The 25,947-nt window shown below is 35.1% G+C and overlaps 1 protein-coding gene across 2 annotated transcripts; it reads right to left on the bottom strand.

Moving 5' to 3' along the window:
* Window positions 1-2,017: 2,017 nt before the first annotated feature.
* LOC146529741 (dual serine/threonine and tyrosine protein kinase-like) lies at window positions 2,018-24,754 on the bottom strand. 2 transcript variants are annotated; one of them, XM_085201446.1, is made up of 22 exons: window positions 24,538-24,754; window positions 19,249-19,378; window positions 18,630-18,790; window positions 18,107-18,223; window positions 17,219-17,605; window positions 16,839-17,023; window positions 16,171-16,268; window positions 15,437-15,660; window positions 14,806-14,922; window positions 14,313-14,427; window positions 13,519-13,748; window positions 12,544-12,694; window positions 12,080-12,167; window positions 11,207-11,374; window positions 9,423-9,549; window positions 9,030-9,148; window positions 8,001-8,092; window positions 7,516-7,648; window positions 6,569-6,744; window positions 5,207-5,432; window positions 3,895-3,980; window positions 2,018-3,192 (listed from the first exon to the last, which is right to left on the bottom strand). In XM_085201446.1, the coding sequence occupies exons 2-22, from the start codon at window positions 19,355-19,357 to the stop codon at window positions 2,972-2,974; spliced, it is 3,330 nt and encodes a 1,109-aa protein (XP_085057572.1). In that variant the 5' UTR covers window positions 19,358-19,378; window positions 24,538-24,754; the 3' UTR covers window positions 2,018-2,971. The 2 variants fall into 2 exon arrangements, with proteins under 2 accessions (XP_085057572.1, XP_085057573.1); XM_085201447.1 differs by having other exon boundaries at window positions 19,249-19,370.
* Window positions 24,755-25,947: the final 1,193 nt, after the last annotated feature.

Genomic DNA, 25,947 nt, shown 5'->3' with positions numbered 1-25,947 from the left:
GACTACTTAAAGGAAGGGGGCATAACGGACAAAACACAAGGAACACTAAAGTTACATATTCTTTGATCTGAATCAACAGCCGTCGTTTTAGGTACTCAGCTATACATTTTACAAATGTTTTAATGTATGTTCCCCCTGCAATGTGCAGTGATAAGTGCTCATCATCAGAACAGAACAGTAGGTACTGCTTAACATTGTACTCTAGATTTCGAAACCAAAACGTATCACAAAACAGCGACATCTAAAACACACATACTTACTCGTACATAAATAATATCAATAACTTCATTTATTTATTAAATGTGTAACAAAACACGGAACGACCGTCCTGGTCCCTCGGGCTTGAAGATCAGTTTATTGCTGACGAAGCTCCCCTATTCCAAACCCTATTTGGAGTAAATAAAGTATATTTTTGTTCAGTAAAAACGGGCTAGGAAAGGAAATTAGCATAATACTCGTTTATAGACGGAGTCTCCGAATGTCCATATTAAATGTAACGGGCTGAAAGTAATAATTATGATAATGCACGTAAGTCTATTGCTTTCACTGTAATTGAAAGACTAGATTTAGTTAGATAAATATGTTGTTTAAAAATAATAAAAACAGCTTTACTAAAACCTAAGCTTTGCTGCAGCCTATAAGTACTATATTGATAACTTGTTTCATTCAATATCTCGAAATTTAATAAGCAATGGTATAAATATTGGTTACTATTGATTTATAATTTCAATTTATAAATATTTCAATCTCTCGAATTAAAATCGAACCCGCAACCGTCGCGTAGACAATCGCACGCCTGTGCCGTTACGCAAGCAGGGCGGTAAGTAACGGTAGTTTTTAAAACATTTTTTTACCATAAACAGTGGTGTATTTACACATTTTCAAGCTGTAGGCTGTCGAGATTCCTGCCGCCCAGACCTCTTCTATTGCCAGTTTGTAGGCCATTCGTGGAAATCGTTTTTGAGCATACTCTAAGTCTAAGTTAATCGAAGTAATAACAATACATTCGACAAACAATATATTTTTTTTAGCTTCACGCTGTATCTCGCTCACAGCAGGATAGGCAGAGGGAACCTAGTGTTACACTCCGTTCGCCACTTTCTGCCGAATTCTGGAGGCATTGCGTGTTGAGTGGCAGAATCCAACGCCGCGCTTTGCCTTGACACCAGACCGAAGAAATGGAAATAAATATTTCACTTCTTCGAGTGGGACTCAAACCCACAACCGCGGCGTTAATCACACCCTTGTGCCGCCACCATGGCCTCAAATAACTGTATTATACTTATTATATACATTTCAAATATCTGGATTAATTATTAGCAAAATCGGCTTATGATGACATCATCATAAGCGATCTCAATTAATTTTTTACTCTTTAATTATTATCTTTTGCTGTTACAAATTAGGATAAACGTTTTGCAAACCCATGTTTTCGTAGGAACGAAGACATTCTATAACGATATAGACTACAAACCAAAATTATGTTCATTTTTGAACTAGGGTTCCTTACCTCAAGAGATATAAACGACACCCTCATATTGTCAAAACCATTTATCTCGAGATTGCATGGAGGTAATAAAACAGCTAAAATTAATATAAAATATTTAGGTTTTGGTCTCTTGAAACAGAAAAAACCAAGCATCTAAGAAATCAACGAATCAAAAGTTACGAGCATTTATACACATCGGTTTCCCTGCATTTTACAGGAAATTCACCGCGGCCTTCACATCTACAAGGTTCTTCACGGGGTCCTACAGTTATGAAATTTAGCACGAAATGAGAACTTACCTCGTGTACTTGGTATTAATATGTAAAAAAACGTATATGGATGTATAATCCCATATGTAGATTGTGAGGATCAGGATAGCGGATAGTGAGAACCTAGTCTTATGATACTGGAGGCATTGTGTGCTTAGTAGCGGAACTAAACGCTGCGCTCTAGCAAAGCGAGGAAATGAGGATATTTAATAATTTTTTCGTTAGATATCATAGTCAGATGAAGCAAATAAAAAAAAAATTACACATAAAAAAATATTTATTCATTTACTATTATCACAATTTATTTGACAATTTATAATTATCATATTTCATAAATCTTAACAATAAATTGTTAATTAGTATTTTTAGTTTCCGTATAATACGGAACTATTTATCTTCGCACACATACTTATATATTCCTATTAAAACATTTATATATCACTAACAGACAAAAAAGTATAACTAAAAGGAATCTTTAAACGAATCAAATGAACATTGTTATTAAATTATTCAATAGCAATGCTTTATTTTATAGAGACTGTTTTTAGTTACAATTTTCTAGTGTCATAACACTCGGTTCTCCGCTTACTGTATAATTTCGAGACATTGCCCATTGGTGGCGGTACTCAACTACATTCTTTTGATTTTTTTTAGTGAACTACAGCTATAGGTATATAAAATACAAAATATATATTTACAAATTATATAAAAAAGCTAAATTTTGAGATCTTTTGTTATATATAATGTTTTATGCAATTAATTTTAACAAAAAAATATTCATCGCAATATGAACTTAATATCAAAGAGAATAAATAAATATAATAAAAAAAAAAAACACAAAAATAAAGTAAAAAAATATTAAGAGCTTCTTAAATTTAATTAATTGATAAAATTATGCATAAGGTTATTTTAATTATGACTAATACAAGTTATTTTTAGGTTGTTTTTTTCTTTATAAAAATATTTAAAAATAGTTACCTTCATACATTTGGCGGAGAAAATGAAGAAATACATTTTGCAAATGATTCCACATCCACATTGCTTATGTTATATGTTTTACTGGAAAACTTACATATTTCGCACATATTATGTATTTTTTATTAGAGATTTGAACCCAAAACTATAATTTACTAAAACACGCTCGAACTCTATCGTCGCATTACAATTGCATTGTGAGATTTCAGTCTGTCCATCACGTTCACATTAAAACGTCTTAATCATGTAATCCAGTCATGTCCAAACTATCATCAGAGTGATCGTCCCCTCCGTAAACTACATGACCCTTGTCGTCTTTTATAGCTTTTTGGAGTATTTTCTCTAATTTCGGTTGTATGTCTCCTAGGAGGGCTCTTTGGGAAGGTTCGGAAGCCCAGCAAGCTTCCATAACTTCCCAACATTCGTCGGTAAAGTGAGGAAGACGTTCTGGACGAAGACCTAAAGGAAAGGTGGAATTATTTTTATCATTATAAATGAGAATTAGGGACAATTTGATAACATTTTGCTTAGTGGTTCTCGTCTTATTTAGAAATAAGCGCACACAGTTACTTTCGAGGCCAGTCGTAGCGCAGGGACACAAAGTGTGATGCAATGGACTGGTTGTAGAATGTAGATCCGATTTCCACTGCAGGAAACATTTATTTAAATTTATATTTTCATTTTTTCTTTCTGGTGTCGAGGGAAAGTGTGAGTGGTGTGGAGGGAGAGTGTTGAGTGCGCAGTGTCGACTTCTGCCACTCAACCCGCAAGGCCTCCAGAATTCAGCATTTCAGCTACACACTTTTTCAGACATAAGGGGATAGGACTCTCCATCCTCTGCTTTGCGAACAATAAATGTTGAGTGTTGAGCGGCGGAACTCAACACCGCGCTTTGTATTAGTAAGAAATGAAAATAACTGATTCCCTTAAGTGTGTGCCGAACTTACAACCATCGTTTCGCCTCGAAGACCTTCAGTATCGATATTCGTATAATAATTATAAATACTTCTTTAAATGGGTATTTACACTCTTATTTTTCACTTAAAGGGATATTTAACTGTTGGTTAAAGACAATATATTAATTACAAAAAAAAATAGAAAATGTATTTAAATAAAAATAGAAAATTTATTTAAAAATAAACAATAAGTATGAAACTATACCTTTCTTCACTTTACTCCACAGCTGTTCTTTGTTTTGAAATGTTTCAAATGCAGACGGTAGTCTTATGTTTCCAGCACACAAGTACCTGGATACAAGAATACATATACATATATATATATATATACAGGGTGGAATTGTCAGCACCACTTTAAATGAAACCACAGTTTTAACTACTCTATAAAAGCCTAATATAATTCGGAAAAAAAATAATTCCCAAAAATGAAAAAGTTATTTTTTCAAACAAAATAGATAATAAAATTATCGTTTTAAAATAAAACGCCATTTGTAAAGTATAACATAGGCACGCACACACTTACCTGTCAAAGCGGCAACGTCGCATACGTATGTGTGCGTCACACGACATACAGGTATGGATAAAAATCGTGAAATGAAAAAAAATGCCTACGTCCAAACTGTTGAGGTACCTTGATTAATTTGTTAGGTGTGGGTTTGAAATATATTACCCTATATGCAGTTTGAATAAAAGAAGCGCTGCCTCTTCCACCCTGTATATATATATAAGTCGTAGTAGTAAAGAAGTAAAAGGTTATTTTATATAAGGACGAGTACAAGTAACGTTAGAATAGGTTTGAGATATTGATATTTGCGTTTTTGGTAATGTCCAAGCGCTCTATTATTATTGATTGCTTGACTCTTGCTTGTATTGACCTCGCTTGCTTGCTTGTATAGCGTTAGCTTTAGCGCTTTTTTAATTTGCGATAATTATTTTAATGAAAAATGAGCCCTTGCTTGGTTCCCTTGGGAACTCCTGCCTGAAGCTGGCAGGAGTTCCTGATCATAATAATAATCTTTTTAAATGCCAATAATGTTATTTTTGAGAGTTCTCACACACAATTTTCTTTATTTCATTCTGCTATATCAATATTACTTGTCCACAAGTTTTTTATGTAGTAAAAATACATATGAAGACAAATTCCTTCCTTCCCTTTTCCTTGCAGTAGTTTCGGCGCCAACTAAGGAGCCTGACACGAGAGCTGCTGCTGTATAAAAGCCGAGATTTCCTTAAGTTCTTATCTTATAAATCTTAAATTTCACTTTATTACTGTGTTTTACTTCTTAAAGGATATTTCCCATCCTATTTATTTCCTTTTACAAACATTACCAGAACTTAGGAAAACAATATTTAAAATTCACTAACGAGAACATGACATGAAACATGAGATCTCTATTAACAAATCACCAACCAACGAATAAAAAAACCATTTTTCGCGTAGAAGTCCATATCTGTCCTTTCTTTTAACCTGTAAGGGTCATAGCTCTTACTACTTATTCTAAATAAGATTTACTTACCAAAACAATATCCCAAAGGCATATACATCAACGGCAGCCTGATATCGTCCTTGCAGCAGTTCGGGCGCCATGTGGACCGGTGTACCCACCAAGGAACCTGACATGAGAGCTGCTGCAGTACAGAATCCGAGGTCCGAAAGTGCGGCACGGTGGGATGTATCGAGGAGTACGTTTTTCAGTTTGACATCACGGTGGACTAGGCCTAGGGAGTGGAGGTAGCGGATACCTGGTGGCGGTGGAAAAAGTATTACTGACAATTTTGTTTTATTTAGAAATCATATTTTATCTCTAAGCCTTAGCGCGCACTGGTGACTTTTGTCACGGTGACAATAATTTTTTTGTCACTGACATGTCACCATACTTTTCGCGACTGCGCGCACTTGCGATGACAGTGACGAAACTTTTTACATTTGATAAAATGGATCTCGAAGAGATGGTTGTCTGTGCACTTATATTAAGAAATAGAAAAAAAAGCAAACGTAGAAAATATTGGCTTTCAACTTTTCATTTGTCATAGAGCAATGGCCTCAACTCAATTTCGTCAATCAGTATTGTCATTGTCTATTTTATTTTCATGAAAACACACGTTTTGCCTTGGTGATGAACTTGACGCCATTCTTGAAATAAAAATTCGGTGCTGCAATGCAACACGCTGTTGTTTCATGTTTATGCGGAAGACGATTAGTATGGAAACCGCAAGGGGGAGGTGACTTTTAGTTGCTAATGCGCGCACGGGCATACAAATCTATGGACGCGGTGACAGTTGCGTCACCGGCGTGTTGCCGTCCTCCGCGGACAAAAAGTCACCCAATTATCACGTATCCAAATGCGCGCACCTTCATTTAGTGTAATGTACACGGTGACAGTCACGCAACAGTCACGGTGACAAAAATCACTAGTGCGCGCTATACCTAAATGAAATATTTTATTATAAATTAAAAATGTTAAATGGGTTTTTTTGTTTTTAGTTAATAAGCATGATTTATTTATTATACACATTTTTTTTTATTTTATGTATGAGGCAGATAAATTACAGCTGTTTATTTTACCATTTAAGTCACTTTAGTACAGCAGGCTATTCTATCATTTAACAACAAGAAGTTGTGATTATTTTACGTTTTTTGCCTCACAGTAAAGTCACAAATAGTTGGAGACAAACACATTATGGCTAAATAGAAATACAATTTATCTTAGGTAGACGATACCATTCAAACAAGCCAGGAAAAAGTTAGGGAGGGTAAAGTATGGAGATAAAGGAGACAGAACATATGGTGGGAATAGCTGCAAGGATCATGTAAGAAATAAAATAGGATAGATAAGAAAAGAGGTAACATTAAAGATAATAATAGTAATAATGGTCACCCTCGACGATGTCGCAAGCGACGCGCATGCGCTGCGCGGTCGTGAGGCCGAGGCGCACGGCGGCGTGCAGGTCCCGCGCGCGCCGCTGCGACACCAGCAGCACGCCGGGCACGCCGGCCGCGCGCTGCACTAGCGAGCCTAGCAGGCGCACGATGCGCGGGTGCGGGGGAATGCTCCTGCAGACGACACGTGGCACGGAAACAGTGAATGTAAAGCAAGGTGTGGCTACTGAACATGCAGTAACTCGAAACAATCAACAGGAAATCAGGAGGTCAAAATATCTTGTGTCACATTTCTCATCCAATAGAACTTAGAACTACGATTCGCAATACAACTATAACCAAATTGAACAGATTTTGAGAGTCGTAACTTATTCTGCGTACATCTAACTCTTAGCGAAATTATTTCTGTATTAAAAAAAATCGATTACATCAAAGGTTCTGGAACTGACAATGTCGCTCCAGCCTACTTAATAGATTGCGCTGAATTGCTGGCTTTAGAATAAATATATAATGACTCATTTATAACCGGAATCTCCCCTACTAAATAATTATTAATAAATAGAAAATTGCAAAGACTATCAATGTTTAAAAGCGACAACAAATCAAGTATCAAGAACTAAAGACCGATTTCAATGATAACCTTGTTTAGCAAAATTCTTGAGTCTTTTGTATATCATAAGCTTTTTAATTACTTAATTTAATTTACCGCCACTAAACACGGAAATGCTCCACTGTATGGAGTAATTTCGTGTTTAGTGGCGGTGACCACTGGCGGTAGTTGCCTCGACACCAGAGTGAAGAAATAGAGACATAAATTTAAATAAATATTCCATTTCCTTGAGTGGGGATTGAACTTTTCACGACTGGCCTCCTACCTAGACTAAACAGAACCGAAAAAGCTATTATACATTGTTATGGTAACTCTCTACTCTACTCTCTACGCACCTAGTGTAGAAGAACTCCATGGCGAGCTCGTGGTAGTGTCGCTCGTCGGCCGGCAGCACAGACTTGACGGCCACGGGGCAGTGCGCGCCCCACGAGCCGCGCACCGCGTACACCACGCCGTACTGCCCGCGCCCTGTGGAAAAAGTTGTTCAAGGAGCTCAACGCCGCAATTACTTTACAGAAATCACACGAATCAAAGATTTCTGTAGTTTTTTAAGTAATCATTTTCTTAAAATATTTTAATCATTTAACACATATTTCCTTCCAATACCTCATCATTCCAATGAAGTATAATATATATCTGATGAATAGTTGTTTTTTTTGGATAATCCCTATATAGTCTACTCTATTAGTGCACGTTACTCTTTGCGATGTAACCCACTATACCTGCAGGCGAAGTTCCCACTTACAAATATCTCAAGTGTAATAAACATTTAACCTCAACGACTGAGTCGCCCACAAAAAATAGTATAAATATATATTACCTATTTCTCTGCCCAGTTCTGGTGTTCCATACATTAGAAGATCACACATTGATGTACTTTCTAAGCACAAGCGAGCGAAGGCTGGAGCGTATCTAAAAGAAAAAAATCCATACCTATATTATAAATTCGAAAGTAACTCTATCTGTCTGTCTGTCTTTTACGCAAACAGGGCCAAACCGCTAATTTAATTGTGATAAAATACTCATATAGAGATACTTGAGGGTCTCGGAATGAACATAGGATACTTTGTTCATCCCGAGACCCTCAAGTATCTACTATTATCAAGTATCTACTCTATCTACTTCTCATATTTGTAATATTTTCGATATATACCAATATATTAAAATACTTATTAATTTGACATGCAATTTATTCTGCCATGTTAATAACAACCGTCTCTATGCGACCGTTGCTAAGCAAAGATTTGCAAAGTTTGTTGTTAGAAAACGTCACCCAAAATGAGCTTGCTTAACGCATGTCTTTATTGAAAATTCAAAATATTTTCATAAATATATTTAATAAATATTCGTATAGTTCAAGCGGGCGTAGCCGCGTTGGGGTCCACTAGTATATATGTAAAAAGAAGTAATTTTAGTGACACGTTTCTTTTATTATAGAGACACATGTTTTGTTAAAATATATAAAATTTATCATTTACAAATACATATATATCTAAATATCATTTCAAATTATCTAATTTCGATAGAAACTATCTAGTCTAGAGGATATGTTAAATTATAAATTGGGACAAACATTTTTTTTAGTTTTGCTTGTTATCCCGTATAGCACGGTAGGCAGAGGGAACCTAGCGGTAAGACACTCCATCTCCTTTTCTGTCCAATTTTTCGACAAACTGAGTGTTGAGCGGTACAATTCAATTTATCTTAATATTAGATAAATGAAATAAATCATTTCCCTGAGTGGAATATGAACACACAACCATTGCGTTTAAATTTAGACATTGGCCACATTTCTCAAAAATCATCATAAATTATTAAATAAAAAAGATATAACAAGATAAATATTCACTTCTTTCTAATAGCCAGTTTAATATCCTCAGTGTGATGAAGACGACTTGCTAAAGCTGCTTCTAGCGACGCTAGTGCTGATTGGTAGCGCTCGTGAGCGACGCCCAACCTTTCTAGTATCTGGAAATTTGATATATTTTTTCAGCTTCACGCTGCATCTCGCACATAACAGGGTAGACACGGAAAACTTGTGAATTTAGAGTTAAGATACTTTTCCTATTAAGACACTTGTTCTCCACTTTCTGAATCAGAATATCCGCGGACTTTGGAGCGCCGCGGAAACGCCACGATTTGCCTCGTTAGCAGAGCGGGGAAATGAAAACGTTGAATATTTTATTTCCTCTAGTCACCAAGAAGAATAAGAAAGAAAAAGAGTCGTAAGTCGAAGCAGTACCTGCATTGAAATAAGTCGCGCAAGGCGCGGCGGCGCCAACGAACGCGCGCAGTGCAACGCTGCGCGCCGCCGCCATGCCGCACTCAGCGCGCAGCACTCGCGCGCGGGGCCGCCTGATATGCGGAACCTACACGAGGACGACACTGTTTAAGTTCCAAGCATGTGTGTCAAATCGAGTATATCTATGTACGTCCACGGGGGACTTATCCTTGTCCACTTATCTGCACAGTGAAGGTAGGAATTGACAACTAAACTAAACTACGCCCGTCGCATTGCTTAAAAACACCCCAAGGTGGGGCTTCAAATTAATGGGTCGACCTAATTTCTTCAAACATGGAAAAAGAAGAACCCCACGGGATCTTCTTCATAAAACAAAGTCGCTTTCCGCTGTCTGTCCCCATATATGCTTAGATCTCAAATTTTTTTGCTGACATTGCAAACGCAGACTGATCTTTACTTACCCAAATAATGTACTAAGTATTGAACAACATGAAAAAATCTACAGAACAATCCGCGACTGTATGTTGATTCTTATGGATAACCCACAATATTTTTTTGTTTCATTTTCATTTACTATTCTCCAAAAAAGAGCCGTAAGATATATTTATAATCTAAGAGCTCGAGATTCTCTGCGAAATGTTTTCAAAGATGCAGGTATAATTACAGTTGCTTCCCAATTTCTATATTATAACATTCTCTTTGTCCGACAAAATATACATTGTCATAGAAAAAATAGCGACAGTCAGATGGGAACGAGAAATAAAGATAAAATTGTTATCCCAAGTTTTCGCCTCCAAAAAGTTAATAAATCTTTTATGGGGCTGAGTATACGTGTATATAATAAAATTCCGCAGTATATTCTTAGTTTGCCACCAAAATTTAAAATATCTGTTAAAAAAATTCTAACAAGTAAAGCTTATTACACTGTTCAAAAATATTTAGAGGATAAACATGTATGGAATTAATGCCTATTGAATGTCAGGCAGGATAGCTGTCAGTAAATGTAATATGTAGTAAAATATACCATTGACTTGAAAAGAGCAACTGTTGAGTTTCTTGCCGGCTCTTCTCAGCAAAACTGCCTTCCGAACCGGTGGTAGCTTTTTGTTGACATGTACATTCGACGATTCAAAAGTGCTTTTATAGTTTATTTGAATAAAGAATATTTTAAATTTGAATTTGAATAAATAAATAAATTTATGATTTATTTTATGATTTTATTTATTTTTATTTTATGATTTATGACTTTAACTTAGTTTGACGTTGTATTTTTAGTGTGGTAGCCAGAAAGAACAGAGCGCCACACGCTACGATCTGCATATCTCTTTTATTTGTCATCACTGCGACGTCCTCGCTAGTACCTGTACTTTTGTGTATCATTCATTGCAGATTCGATCAGCTATCCTGACTCCGCATATCCTACAAAGAGATCGCATCTCCACAGCATTCTTCCTTCTTTCATTCTTCTTCTATGATACCCACGTATCACCGTCGTATGACAGCGTCGGTACCAACACTGCTTCGTGTACGGCCAAACGTGCAGTTGTGCTGACGCTTCGTCATCTCATCAATCTAGCTAAGACAGCAATAAGCCGCGTCTATCTCGTATGATATGACTTTAGAATTAAACAATTCTTACGAATTAAGTTAACTTTAGAAAAATACTTTAGGGACTGTTTGTTACCAATTAAGTTAACTTTAGAAAAATACTTTAGGGACTGTTATAAGACCTGTCTAAATTGATCAAAAATATATAGCATACAAATTAATAAAACGTGTTTTACCTATAAAACAATCGTCTTAACGAATCCATCAACTCGGAGAGCAGAGAGAAGGAAGCGCAGGGCGTGAGGTCCACCTGGCGCGCCACGGACAGCAGCTGGCGCATAGCCTCGCTGGCGGGCCGCCCGCCCAGCTCCTGACGACACGATGTCTCCAGGGACTCTAGACACCTGCACAATTTATGTTAAGATTATATTAATATAAGACAATCATTATTTTTCTTTATAGCTTACTATCCCACCAGGAAGGCTTTACAAAATATAATCTTTGTGACGCTGTTTACATTATGGTACATTATGGAAGAATGTAATTCACATATAGGAGCATATTTATATCTATACAATTCGGCGGAAAATTGAGAACGGAATTGTCTTAATAGAAATTATGTGTCTTAACATTAGAATAATCAAATCAGCTTCACGCTGTATCCCGCACACAGCAGGGTAGGCAGGAGGTTAACCTACTGTTACACACTCAATTCCCCACCCCCTGCCGAATTCTGGAGGCATTGCGTGTTGAGTGGCAGAACTCAACATTAGAATTCCTCTGCCTATCCTGATATGTACGTGATATAGCTTAGATTAAAAAAAAATATGTCTTTATCATTTTGATATATTACATTAAACACAATTTAATTTAGCTACTATTATTTCTAAATGAGAATGATATTAGATATCTGTAAAAAGTTGTTTTAAATATTAACTTATTTAAATAAAACTTTTATTAACGAAGTCAACATTATTATTTATTTTTTAATTCAAAATATTAAACATTGCAAGTGTTAACATATGCCGAAAAGGCACATGATATTAAATTAACAATATCAAAATGTTACATAAGAGGATCAACACACTAATAAAAAACATGTTATTTACCTTTGCAGAGTTCCAAAATAACTGTCCTTCAAACAATCGACAAACTTGACGAGTTTTAAACTGATTTTTCGACTTAACTTCGATAAAACTGAAAATATACAAAAAAATCTATATTGATATATTGAAGTGTTTTTATGTGAAGAGTTTGTTTGGTTCAATGTCCTAATATCTGAAACTACCGGTTCAAATTAAAGAGTATATTTTTATGTAGGATAGTCCTTTATCACGGATAGTTGTTGATATATTACATCTATAATCAGTAGGCATATCTATGTAACTCACTGTACATGCGCGGACCTGCGCTCTACCGCGGAGATGCAAACAGGAACTGATAATATTATAAAATAAGAAACTTATTTGACTATTCCTTTATATTCTTTATAAAATTTTACTATACTTAAAACACCCAAACAACATATATATATCTGGCACTCCTCAGGAGGAGGCGGGAGGCGGCCCCTCACCGGTGCGTTGCACGTCGAGCGAGACATGGCGCGCGGACGTGGCGCGCGCGGGGCACGAGGAGACGGCGAGCGGCGCTGCAGAGTACAACTCCGCCTCGTTCTCAATGGGGATGGTGCTGGACGAAGATAAAGGTGGACTCGCAGACTTTGTCTGGGGAATTTAAAAACAACATTGTAGAACAAAGTTTTTTGGCCATATTATAATTAATATTATTAAATAGATATCATTGTTACCTATCTATCACCTATAATTGACCTGCTTTCATGGACAACCAAAAGCCAAGCCTGTTTGATAAAGCCTCAACAGATCTCATCTTCGATACATAAAATATTAAATAGCTACACTGTGACGTTTAGAGAACTAGTCAGGTACCGCCGAATTCCATACAGGTCCCGCACCCCTTGGAATCCAAAGAGGTTTGAATCTCACTACTTTCAAATTTTTATAAAAAAATGAAATCAGCTTCACGCTGTATTTCGCACACGGCAGGGTCCGTTCCCCACTTTCTTCCAAATCCTGGAGGCATTGCGTGTTGAGTGACAGACCCAACGCCTCGCTTTGCCTCAATACCAGAGCGAAGAAATGGAAATATAAATTTAAATATATATTCCATTTAACACTCTTCTCTTTTTATATTTTATTTTAAATCCTTTGTTTTTATCAAAGGTTGCCTGTAAGAGATTGCTTGAAGCAATAAGGCCGCGTTTGCATACTTGTTTTTATTTTTTTCTTTTCTGTACTATTTGTATTATTCTTTTTCTAATATTTGTGTGCAATAAAGTATAAACTAAACAATATATTTCATCTCCTCGAGAGGGGATTGAACCCACAACCAGTCGGTTTAATAGTCATTCTCTGTGTCCCTGCGCTACGACTGGCCTCTCAAATTTATGTTTATTAAAAAACTATTTCCCTCAGTGTCGAACGACACTTTAAATATATACAAAATGACTTGTAATTATGAAGTAACTTACGTTAAACCTTTCAAATCTATCGCTATTACAAAAGCTATCGTCATTAGAATTAATAATTTCGTAGTCATCAAAATTATAACTCTCATAAGATTCAGCTTGTTCCACATTCTCGTCTGAGTCGTTCGAATCTGTATTTGTTTGTACATTTAACGAGATTGTGGGACTGCTTCTTGTTGAATAAAATATTGAGTTTGATATTTCGAAGCGTTTGTCTTGGTGACAAGGGAGATCTGGAAATAAAAAGAAAAATATATATGTAATGGAGATTCATTAATAAATTTAATCAAATCATTGGTCATCATATTCTTTATTCACTGTGCATAGGCAACTTAAAAATGTCAGTCCTGGAAGAAGCTATTACTGCCATATTTCAAAGCGATGGTGATAATTAATGATATACCTGATTAATGATAACCCGCTGTATCTGTGGACGGTTATTTCTTCCACTTACAATGTCTCATGTGTCATATATATCTCATCGTTATTTCCATTAAACTATAGGGGGTGCAGCGACGGGTAAATTTTTTTTTCAAGCAAAGCAGAGTATGCAGAGGGAGCCTAGTGTTAAGACACTCCCTTCCCACTTCCCGCCAAAGTTAAGAGGCATTGTGTGTTGTGTGTGGAACTCAACGCTGCGCTTTACCTTGACACCAGAGCGAAAAAATTAGAATATAAATTTAATTAAATATTTCATAACCACGAGAATAGAACCACAACTAGTCGCGTTTACAGTCACAATTGTGCCCCTGCGCCTCGACTGGCTTCTTAGTTTGTATTTATAATTTTGTTCTCACCATCAACACTCCAATCCATATTATTTATTTCATATCTCATTTCTTGCAGAACTTCTTGCATTATCTGTAATAACTCCCTTTTCGTGTCGCCTTCTGAGAATTTTTCATTCATCGTCTGTAAATAAAAAACATACATATGTCATACATACATATTTTTGAGAGCTTGGAAAGTATCTGAATAAATTATATTTTTAGTAGTTTAACATAAGGTAATGACTGCACAAGGTAGTGGTATTTTAGTAATCATAAATAAAAAAATTAAGACACTTTGTTTCCAATTTTCTGCTATGCCATTTGGCTACCATTAGGTTAACTTTTTGAACTTTGGTTCATTCGAGAAGAAAACAATCAGACCTGCCATCTGCAGCTCACTTAATATTGTAATGACACGTTCAGTGGCGTAACCTAACGTCTCATTTAGTCGAAACTATGATGAATGAGAAAGAAAATAGTATAAGCGTAAAATAAAAAAAAAAAATAATGAATAACTCACTTCATACAACTGTTGTTCCTGTCTCGCGACATATTGTATTTTCTTCGGTACAATTTGCAACTCGCGCGCCATATCGAATGACGCTAGAATAAATTGCTGTAGTAGTTTAACGTGGATCTGAAATAAATATATTTTTATTTTTCTTTAGCTTCACGCGCCCGCATGTAGTAGGGAAAACAGACGGATCTGGAAACTTATACTCGTAGTTATACTAGAAATAGTATAGTAGAAGATATATATATTAGTAGAATACACTTAGTTGCCGCCCATTTCCAGAGGCATTATGTGTTGAACGGTAAATTTATGCCTTTTAAATACAAATATTGGATGGCTTCATTTATTATAAAAAATATATTAACTATTTTATTTCTATTTAAGTATTTTATTCATTAAAATATAATTAGATTTGATGATCTTTAAAATATTAATATACTAGATGAAACAAAAATCTTCAAAAATCTTCGATTCAAACCTACCGAGAACGTAGTGTTTCCATCAACACATCAACATTAATAAACTCACGGTTAACACTGAGTATATTCAACACAACTACTGCTAACTAACTATGACCAACGGTCAACAAACGGTCACAAACACACATACATAAACATGAAACAGGATTGTAACTTACCTCACTTAACCTAGTACCGTGATCCAACAAATAGCTCTGTGAGCATTCCGTAGCAAATTTCAGTAGAACATTTATTAGAGAACTTCTATTCCTTATAGTTCTGTTATCATTATCTGTATCTCTTTTCTTTTTATGTTCTGTATCCTTTTCTGTATTTTTTAATATTTGTATATCATCTATGATTGACCATTGGCTTTTTACGTGATGTTTTTGTGGCGGACTCGCTGAAAAAATTGTTTATATATCATTACATCGTCGGTTAACTAACTTTAAAAGTGATATGATTCCAACTAAAAAAAAACAACAACATCATGAACTCCAACAAGTCTATTATCAACATTCATTAATAAAGACCCTTTATATGATAATTTCCCAGTACACTGGTACCTACAAAAAAGTTCTAGATGTGAGATCATATGAGTAGATGTGACATCACGAGTGTGGTTGTGAAATCAGATGTATATAAACGAGTGAGAAAGTGAGATCTCATATGTCGACCTAAGATATGTGATCTTACGTATATCGATGTATTAGAGCACACGTTAGAAATAAAAGCGTTATCTCATAAAATAAGGTCATGCACACTTAGATCTCGTAAGATAATTTGCGTTTGCAACGACTTTTGTTGTAATAGGCAGAGTGTAGGTAGCTTTCTACCGCAATCGTAACATTAGTATGTATAAAGATAAAATTTAACTGATAAAAGATAAGAACTGCAAAATTTAATAACATACTTATCAATTCCCATTGATCTAACAATTCATTCATGAATGCTATTTGCTCCTCCTGCAATCTTCTGGTTGATATTTTATGTGTTGAACTCTCCGTTTCTCTGAAAAATATTATATTAATGAAGGTTTTAATTACTAATTAACTTCTATTCTTATGTTGACACAAAAAGTTTCGATAAGTAAACAAGTAACTAGAAAAAAACTGATAGTCTTCTAACGACTGTACTTATTTTCATGAAGCATGGTAGAGAACGCTCTCGATTACTACTCGGTACATCCGTTTCGCCGGGGGTTAAATATAGTAATTTCTATCACTTTACAATAACGAGACATAATCAACTTAACATTTTTTTGGATAAGTCAGGGGAGAACCTAATATTAAGATACTGCGCTTCCCACCGCTTAATTCTCGAGACATTGCGTGGCGGAACTTAACGACGCTGACGTGGTACAGTGTCTGTCGTGCCACAACGGCCTCACATTCGATAGTAATTATTCTCTTTCATAAATATTACCGCACAGGCGAGTCGCCCTGAAGTAAAGTTTTCTTAATTTTGGCATTTTGGTCACTCGGGAAGAAAATTATTTAAAAGTAAGAAAATTTCTAAAATAAAATTTGTGCAACCATTTAACTGCAGGGCTAACGACTCGTCGAGCGTACGGTAATTTACCTCCTTTCTCTTTTCATTCCTTGATCGGACTCCGGCAATTCCCCAGTATGACACAACTCTGTGGACTCAGTAGCCTCGCTGAGAGATAGACGAGGGTTCACAGCGGGCTCACTGTTAGAGAATAATACGAAGAAAATTTGGGCATTAACATCTATTTCTTTTACTTGGTGGAGGTCGAGACAATTCTGTAATAAATGAGAGTAAAATGGTGGAAATTAATATACAAAGTAGAAGTGACAGATTACCATTAATTCTGTTGTGTTACTAACAAATTTAAATTAACAGATTTATAATTAGCATACGACTTTTTATTATCGTTTATCAATAAATTGGATTTGATTTTCGTAGAGTTTAAGTCGATTATCAATACATGTACATACCTCGGAATTAAACACCGCTGTTTCATTCTCCTTCTCATCATCATCACCATATTTCTCGTCCACTCGTTCACCATCACGTTCCTTATACAGATTAAAAGTCGACCAAAATTCTTTAGATAATCTTTCTTTAGAATTGCAAATGTTATCACTAAATATATTTCTTCCATATTTATTCAGAGCAAATAAATAAATTGGTGTAATATTTTGGAAAAAGGCAGCCTTTTTTGTGTACAGTTCCGATTGTATTTTCTTTAATGTTATATAATTATCTGCGGCAGGGTCTATAATGTCTGGGGGTACAATGATTTTGAGTCCATCTTTTAGGAAAGAGTTGTTCAATTCGATTTCTAACGTCGTACCTAGATCTGATTCTTGGCGGATGAGATCCTGTAAAGGTATAGTTTATTTAAAAAGACTATTGTAAGCACTTTTAAATCGAATGGGCATTCCGTTACTACGTCGGTAGTAAAAGTACAACTGCCATACGAGTCGTCGTAAGGCAGTTACAATTTTACATGACATTCAATAGATATTAATTCCATACATGTTTATCCTGTAAATATTCTTGAACAATTTAATAAGCTTGACTTGTTAGGATTAGTGGCAAAGAAGCATGTACTTATAAAATATTGGTTAACTTTAGAGCTGTTTTCGAATAACTAATGAAGTAGCGACCTAACTCTTTTTAGTAGGAATATATAAGAATAAGTTTTGAGCTCCAGACTAATAATTAAAGAAAAATGTAAATAATTTATTATATCATAATAACTATAGAGAGAAATAGTAACTACAATCATTTAAATTACTTGAATACTTGAAATATGTGTGATCAGTGACCAAATGTATGAGGATATGTAATGGATAGATGGGAAATGTCATTCCACATACCTGCAATGGTAACGTATCCCATGGCTGTTTATTACACACGAGGTCCTCTACAAGCTCAAATTCAGAATTGCCCACGCTCAAGTGCACTTGTGTCGATATACCGTATTGTATTCTAATCTGGTAAATGAAGTATTACAATCTTAGAAAGGTATAAAAATGTTATGGAAATGTGATTTTACTACAATCTATAAAATACTATTTATATGTATTTCAATTGTTATTATGTTTTAATTGTTATTATGTTTTAATTGTTATTATATTTTAGGTTGGCTATTTAATTCCGCTAGGGGCATTTTTATATTGTTATGCCAAAAATTTAAGTGGAGGAGAGTGAGAGTAAATTCTGTTAAAATAATAACGGGGCTTATATATAAATATATTTATTTTTCTATATATTAAATTAAATTAAATGTAGCTTTGATTTGATACAAATACTTTAAGATTCACAAAGATTAAGATAAAAATAACATTTTTGTCTCCAAAAAGAATTCATTCTAATTAATATCTTCATAACAATAGTTACCCATCTACAGCCTCTCGGCAAAGTCTCAGGCAACAGTTTTTTTCCCAAAATGCAATTCAACAGTCTTGCTCGGGCTGATGATGAACTGCCCAAGATTACCAAAGTAGGTGGTCGAGAACATTGGTTTGAAATTTCTTGAACTACGTTTGGTACATCAGGATCTGAATAAAAAGCGATATTAGGTTTAAATAAGTAGTGAGGTAGTCTGAGGCCCGTTGCGGCGCAGGGGCACCAGAGTGCGACTGTAAACATGACAGGTTCTGGGATCGAGTCCCACTCGAGGAAAATTAATATTTACATTTCCTCGCTCTGGTAAGGAGGTAAAGCGCGGCGCTGACCTCAGCCACTCAACACTCAACACGCCTTTAAATCAGTTGAAATTGGGGAACAAAGTGTCATAAGACTTGGTTCCCAGATTCTCTCTAGGACCTTGCTACATGCGGGATACAGCGAGAAACTACAAAAAAAACAAGTGAGTGGTGAGGGTGGCGGGAGAGGGGAGATGTAGTGGGAGACTAAATTAGCTGTCAAAGCCACATGCCCTCTAAAGGGCTTGTAAGAAAAGGTTGCTAAAGAGGTAGTGGACTACATAAAGCGGCCTACATAAAGCGGAACTCACCAACAGTCAATATTTCCTGCACGTCTTGCAGAGCGCGCGCCGTATCGCGCAGCAGCACGCGAAGGAGGCGCACGCGCGCCGCGCTGCGTCGCCACCCGCCGCCCGCCATGCGCGCCCATGTGCTGGGGACCTATATACATATAAAGTGATCAATTTAAATACCTAATATGTTTTGTAGTAGGTACTTTATCGCGTTTTCAGGGTTCCGTAAACAATAATCAATCACAACCTTAACTATTTAAATATTATGTAAGTACTTTAAAAATAAAAAGTGGAAAATTGCTTAATTTTGCTTATTTGCTACAAGAAAAAACGGAATGTTGTAGTACTAGGACCCCCCATGACGCCGTGTATTATTTTAACGTACCTGGAAAATAGTTTCAAAAGGTAGGCCCAGGGAATCTAATGTACAGACACTCCGTTCTATACTTTCCGCCCAATTTTCGTGACATAGTGGCGGAACTCAACACCGAGCTTTTTCTTTTCATCAGTGTGAGGAGATATGAAATTGCTTTGCCGCGACGGCCTCACTCATTAAATAAATAATACAAATATTTAGATTGGAGATTGAATATTTATCTCCTTTTATAATGAATTATGTTTGTACCTATAATGTGTTAACAACAAGGTCCCCCTGCATATTATTATATGCAGGATACTGGATAGTTAAGACGAAGGGCTCAGGATCAACAAGGTGTATTTAACTGTGTAACTTTTAAAAATATTAGTGGCAAACTGATTAACAAAAAAATAAGAATTGATATAAATACACATTTCATTATATTTTGAAAAATTTGTTCTAAAGCTCACCGTGACATAATTTTTTCGAGACATTTTGTGTTGAGTATCGGAACTCAACGCCGCGCTTTGTCTTGTTACTAAAACGGGGAAATGACAACAATTCTTTTCCCCGAGTGGAAATTGAACCCACAACTGTTGTGTTTACAGTCATACGCAGCCGCGATGGCCTCCATTATATTTATTTAAAGTATAAAACAAACAATACAATAATGTAAATATTTATGTAAGTTGAGCGTAAATAATTCTTAGGTTACTTTGCAAACGGTAATAAAACGACTAATCTATACTTATAACGCAGATCGCGAGTTAAGCGAGACGACCAGAGAGTCACGCTGTAACGCTGTATCCCGCACACAGCAGGGTAGGGGAGTCACCACCTCGACACGCCGCAGCGCAAGAATCATGTTGCACTATAATCATACTCTTATATAACTCGGACGGTGAAGAAGCGATCATTGTCAGTTCAATAGTAAATACACAAACTGTACGGGATCATCTCATTTGTATTTTCAATATAGATAATTAAAGTTGAAAGGGTTTAAGGGCAAGGTACACTGTCAACAGTATATGTACGACAAGGTCGCAGCGAGATAACCCTAGGACAGAACAAGCAGATAGTTTATATTTACTGTTGTTACAAACGAGTAACGATCCTTGGCGGGGACGTTGTGGCCATTATATAAGGACAATAGTGAGGCCAGACTTGGCGCAGGGACACAAGGTGTGATTGTAAATAATAGCATGCAGATACAAAGTAAATATACTAACATATAACAGAAAACATTAATGAATATTATGTAAAGATAGATGACACTGCGGAATATAAAGTGACGGGAGCGAACCCACAACCCGTCAAGTTGACAGTAGCACGCCTACGCCACGTGTGAACCTGCGCCACCACTAGCAGGTACGTATAGGTCGCTTACGAAACAGGTTTAGTATGTAGTTATGAGTATAACATTCGAGATGAGCAGGTTGCATCGAACCTCTATCGCATGTCTTAGTACTAGTGTCCAGAGGGACACTAGTACAACAGTTTAGACACTACTACAACGTATCGACAAGACACTCCGTTCTCCACTATCCGCTTAGTTTCATACACGTTTGGTATTGGGTGGCGGAACTCTAGGCCCAGTGTCACATAATCAGAATCATGACGTCAATAAAGTCGTGGCGCAGAGGCGCAAGCGTGTAAATGTAAGCGCGACAGATATGGATAGTCGCTGTGGTAACAAAGAACACCATTGAGTTCCATCATTTACGCAATAATTCGGTGGAAAGTGGGGAATGGAGTGTCTTAATGCTAGGTTCCCAGGTTCTCTCTCTCTCCCTTCCCTACTATGTGTAGAGTATAGCAAGTTAAAAAAATATATTGTAAATGTGATTTGAAGCCAATACTATCTACATGATTAGACATGGATGATGCATCTACTCTGAGATCATATCTAATTGAATAATTGAAGAGAGATAACATTGGAGTAGATGTAATGTATTTAAATAGTAAAATTATGATACTTTGTTACACATTTATTCTAGATTTCAAAGAAACTTGTTTAAAAAGCTATTAATATGTATATCTACGAGTATATTTATCCGTAAAATGGACAAAATTATTAACTCAGTTGTAATTTATAAATAATATACCTACTAGCGGCCCGCTCGCGGTTTCATCCGCGTGAATTATGTTATTATTAATTTCTGTCTCCATGACTACGTCCTAGTGACGTCTATGCAAAATTTGAAATTCGTAGCATTTGTAGTAACGAAGTTTCATACAAACTTTCGACCCCAAAAACAACCCCTTAGAAATCGAATATTGCAAATTCCCGTTTTGGCGAGCCCCTACGTCCTATAAGTAACTCCTATGCAAAATTTGAGATACCTAGCACTTGTAGTTTCTGAGATTTGGTGATGAGTGAGTGACCTTTCGATTTTATATATATAGATGAAAGAAAACATTATCTCAAGATCGGTCTCTGACTTGAACTAGTAACTACTACTAAGATAATTGCGTGCAACCAAACAAGATCTGCAGTTTTTCAATATTAGTATGCATTCATTACATTTTTAAGTCATATTATTAAAATGATTTGCATTAACCTTCAAGATGGTTTTTGTTTATTATCCCTATTGTTTTCGTCACAACTCTTTCGGGCCTCTTGTAGCTTGTTTATGGTTAACTACAAACAAAACAAGATGTATATTATAGGTTCTATATTTAAAAAAAAACAGTTTCACGGTGTACCTAGTGTGAAACTAGTATTTAGACACTTTATGCCTTATTTTCTACGGAGTTATTATATATGTAACATAAATAAAACACTCGAGTTCACAATAAGTATTGAATTAGCTGGGTAGCCTGATATGAACTGAACTTGTCATACATAATTCCAACTTACCCACTTGAATTCACTTTATTATTTAATAAAGCAAATAAGTATCTACCTACATTTAAATCTACATAACAATCATTGACAATTCATTACTTTATATATGACAGGAATACTGGAGGCATTGTGGGTCGAATGGAGGAACTCGATGCCGCGCTTTGTCTTAACACCAGAACGCTCAAAACGCTTTATACTTTTTATTACTCTCAAGCTGTATTCTGCACATAGCGGTAAGGTAGGCATAGTGAACTCGACATTCGATTCCCATTAAATACTTCCATTTTTTACCTTTTCAAAGAATTCTGGCGGCATTGCATTGAGTGATGGAACTCAACACTGCTCTTTACAATAACCTATATTAATTAAATAACAATGTAGCTATTACTTGGAGCAGCAAGGGAGATGTTGTAATTTATACTAATAACTTTAATTTTTAACAGAATTTAAAAAGGGGCTCGACACTTTTTACAGAAATTAACTAAAATAGAAAAATATATATTTACAAAGACAATGTTTCTCAGAGAAACAGCAACTAAGCTTTTACAAACCATTTGACACTCGTTGAAGAATGGCTAAACAAATCGCGAATTAACCTTGATTATAAAGACAAATCAGTACAGGTAACCCTCAACTGTTCCTCTACAACGAAAAGATCCCACAAGCAGAAGAAGCTAAATACCTTGGCACGCACTTGGATAGACGTTTATCTTGGAGAAAACATATATGGACCAAAAGAAAACAGCTTGACCTCAAACTCCGCAGTATGTATTGGTTGATTGGACACAAGTCTCAGCTCACAACCAATAGTAAACTTTTGATCTACAAAACTATAATTAAACCTATATGGACTTACGGAATTCAGCTATGGGGGACATCCAGTCACAGCAACATTGAAATACTCGAAAGATTTCAACGTAAAACTATAAGATCTATGCTTCAAATCCCATTATACATAAGTAACAAGTATATCAACTCCGACCTAGGCATTCAAACAGTGAAACAAGAAATAGAACACTACAGCAAAAAGTATCAGATCCAACTGGACAGACACAGTAATGAACTGGCAGCGCAGCTACAAGGAACCGGCAGCTTGCAATTTTGCAGGCTAAAACGAAAAGGCATCCCAGAGCTAGCAGAAAGATTTTCAGCCAAAGTGTGAGAGATGCTTCACTGGAAGCTCATCTCTAACATAAACCAGACAAAATTAACTATCATCTTGGATTATTGTTTTATAAACAAATTGCCAAGTAGCAGCCTACATAAAAAAAAAGACAATGTTTCGGTTTATTTAATAAATAAAAAACTTGTACACATCATATTCTAATAGCTTATATATTGTAGTGTGATGGGACACCATCTGAATGTAAGCACAGTGGTTATGGGTTCGATTCATTTGGGATAATTAATAATTTAATTTTACTCTCTCTCACTCACTAGCTCTCATGTCATTGAGTTCTGTCTTTCAACATTTAGTATCTTTAATTCATATGGAAAGCAAAGAAAGGACTGTTTAAACAAAGAGGTTTTCTCTACTCCTCCTGCTACAAAATGAAAAAAAATTAAAAACATTAAAGTCCCAACAATCAACTAAAAATTAAGCCTTTTGTTTAGACAAACAACTGATTTTAAAATAAAATATTACATATAATATTGTGCATATTATCTAGACTTAAGAATCTTACAGTTTACCTAAGATATTAATTTGCAACTTAACCTTATATCAATTAGGTTAGTGTTAATAAAATTATTAAATTACCGTCTAATGAGCTTTATTGCGGCATTTAGGTCATAAAACAACCTTTACTCATTAAACAACTTTTATAAACTATTTAAAAACGCAAATACATTTCACTGGAAATTTACGGAATTTTGGAACTGGAAACCAGTTCAGTTTGAACCAGCATAATAAACTTTTGTTATATTCAATAGAGAAACAAATACATCACCAAGATAGCGATAAAAACAGGTCTACCTACAATTATTTATATATAGGACGGTAGGCGGTACATAACGATTTTGTTTCGCTCGAATACACAAATGTTCAAGTATAACTAACTGTTAGCTTCCTTTATTATTACAAAATGATATAGTTACTCACTTTTTATTCTTCAGTCTAGGTAAATTGGATTCAATGAGTAATTAATTTAACTGTTTTATAAAAAATATGTAAATTCATTCAATTAATAAGCACTTAAATACTGTTTACACTTATTTATGTATTTTTAAACATAATAAATAAAAAATACGAGATTATATGTAGCTTATATCTTACATACAGTTACAGTAGCAGTCTACAAGAAAATAATTTTTGTGTCAGATGTTTTAATGGAATGTCAATGTGACGTTTTAAAATGTTGCCATTAAATGTTCATGAATTTGCCAATTTAATGGTCAAAATTTATTAGTTTTTACGAGTAAGTGACACTGATACGCTAAATACGTGTTATGTTGTGAGTTTTCTCATTTTAACCGCTTTAGAACCATTTGTCAATTTAGAATTCAGTTCATAGTCAATGGATATTGTCAAATGTCTCAATATAATATTAGAACAAAATCAAAGACAAGGAACGATATTACTTATACTTATATTAAAAGATTTTTGTATTATAATACTATACTTAGTTGCTTATCATAGGCGATGTCTATATTATATTTAAAAGAACTTAAAATATCAAAAACATGTATAATTGTGTACTGAAATAATATGGTTGTTTTTTTCATTACAAATTATTCCTAGTTTTGGTGCTTTGTTTCATAATAATTCATAATCTTTGTTCATATATAATATTATTTTTTTTATAATGATTTGAATTAAATAAAAAAGATCAAATTTTGTGACAAACTGTTTGTCTTGAAGATATTTTTTAAAATACACATCAGTCAGCTTCACGCTGTATCCTGCACGCAGCAGATTAGGCAGAGCGAACCAAGTGTTAATACATTATGTACCCCACTTTCCACCTAATTCTAGAGACAATGCGTGTTGAGTAGTGGAACTCAACGCCGCGCTCTGCTCGACACCACAGCGAAGAAATGGAAATATGAAATTAAGTACAATTTAATTTCCTCGAAAGGGAATCGAACCCACCACCAGTCACGTTTACAGTTACTATTTGCGGGGGCACCGCGCCACGACTGAACTCACCAAAATTATAAAAAAAATAACAGCTGATTTTGTAATAGCTGATAACATTCAAGAATTAAATTCAATAAAAACGTTTTGTTTTTAAATATGCACTAGATTTTATTGACATTTATTATTTTAATAAATAATAAAATTGAATATGTGATATCTTAAAGAATATAAGATAATTAATTTACATAAAAATAAATAAAATTACCATAACTTCAACACTTAAAAAAAATATTTACAACTAAGTTTCAATTAAAAATTATAATTTGTGCTATATGAATATGACATGATATTTTATAAATTGAAAGTAATTAAAAAAGTAAACCGTGATAATTTTAAAATGTGTATAGTTTTAAAATTTAATTTTAATAATAA

Source organism: Heliconius melpomene, chromosome 18 (assembly GCF_056956725.1).
Source record: "Heliconius melpomene rosina isolate 202511_hmr_F chromosome 18, ASM5695672v1, whole genome shotgun sequence".
NCBI lineage: Eukaryota > Metazoa > Arthropoda > Insecta > Lepidoptera > Nymphalidae > Heliconius > Heliconius melpomene.
The sequence above is the reverse complement of the archived record's forward strand: the minus strand, read 5'-3'. Positions and strand labels throughout refer to the sequence as shown.

Coding starts and splice junctions, on each gene's coding strand:
- LOC146529741 (XM_085201446.1), bottom strand. CDS start 19,357: ATGGCGGGCGGCGGGTGGCGACGCAGCGCGGCGCGCGTGCGCCTCCTT. Junction 18,224..18,629: donor TGCCGAGAGGCTGTAGATGG/GTAACTATTGTT, acceptor TTCATTTACCAG/ATTAGAATACAATACGGTAT. Junction 15,661..16,170: donor AGATCAATGGGAATTGATAA/GTATGTTATTAA, acceptor CAATTTTTTCAG/CGAGTCCGCCACAAAAACAT.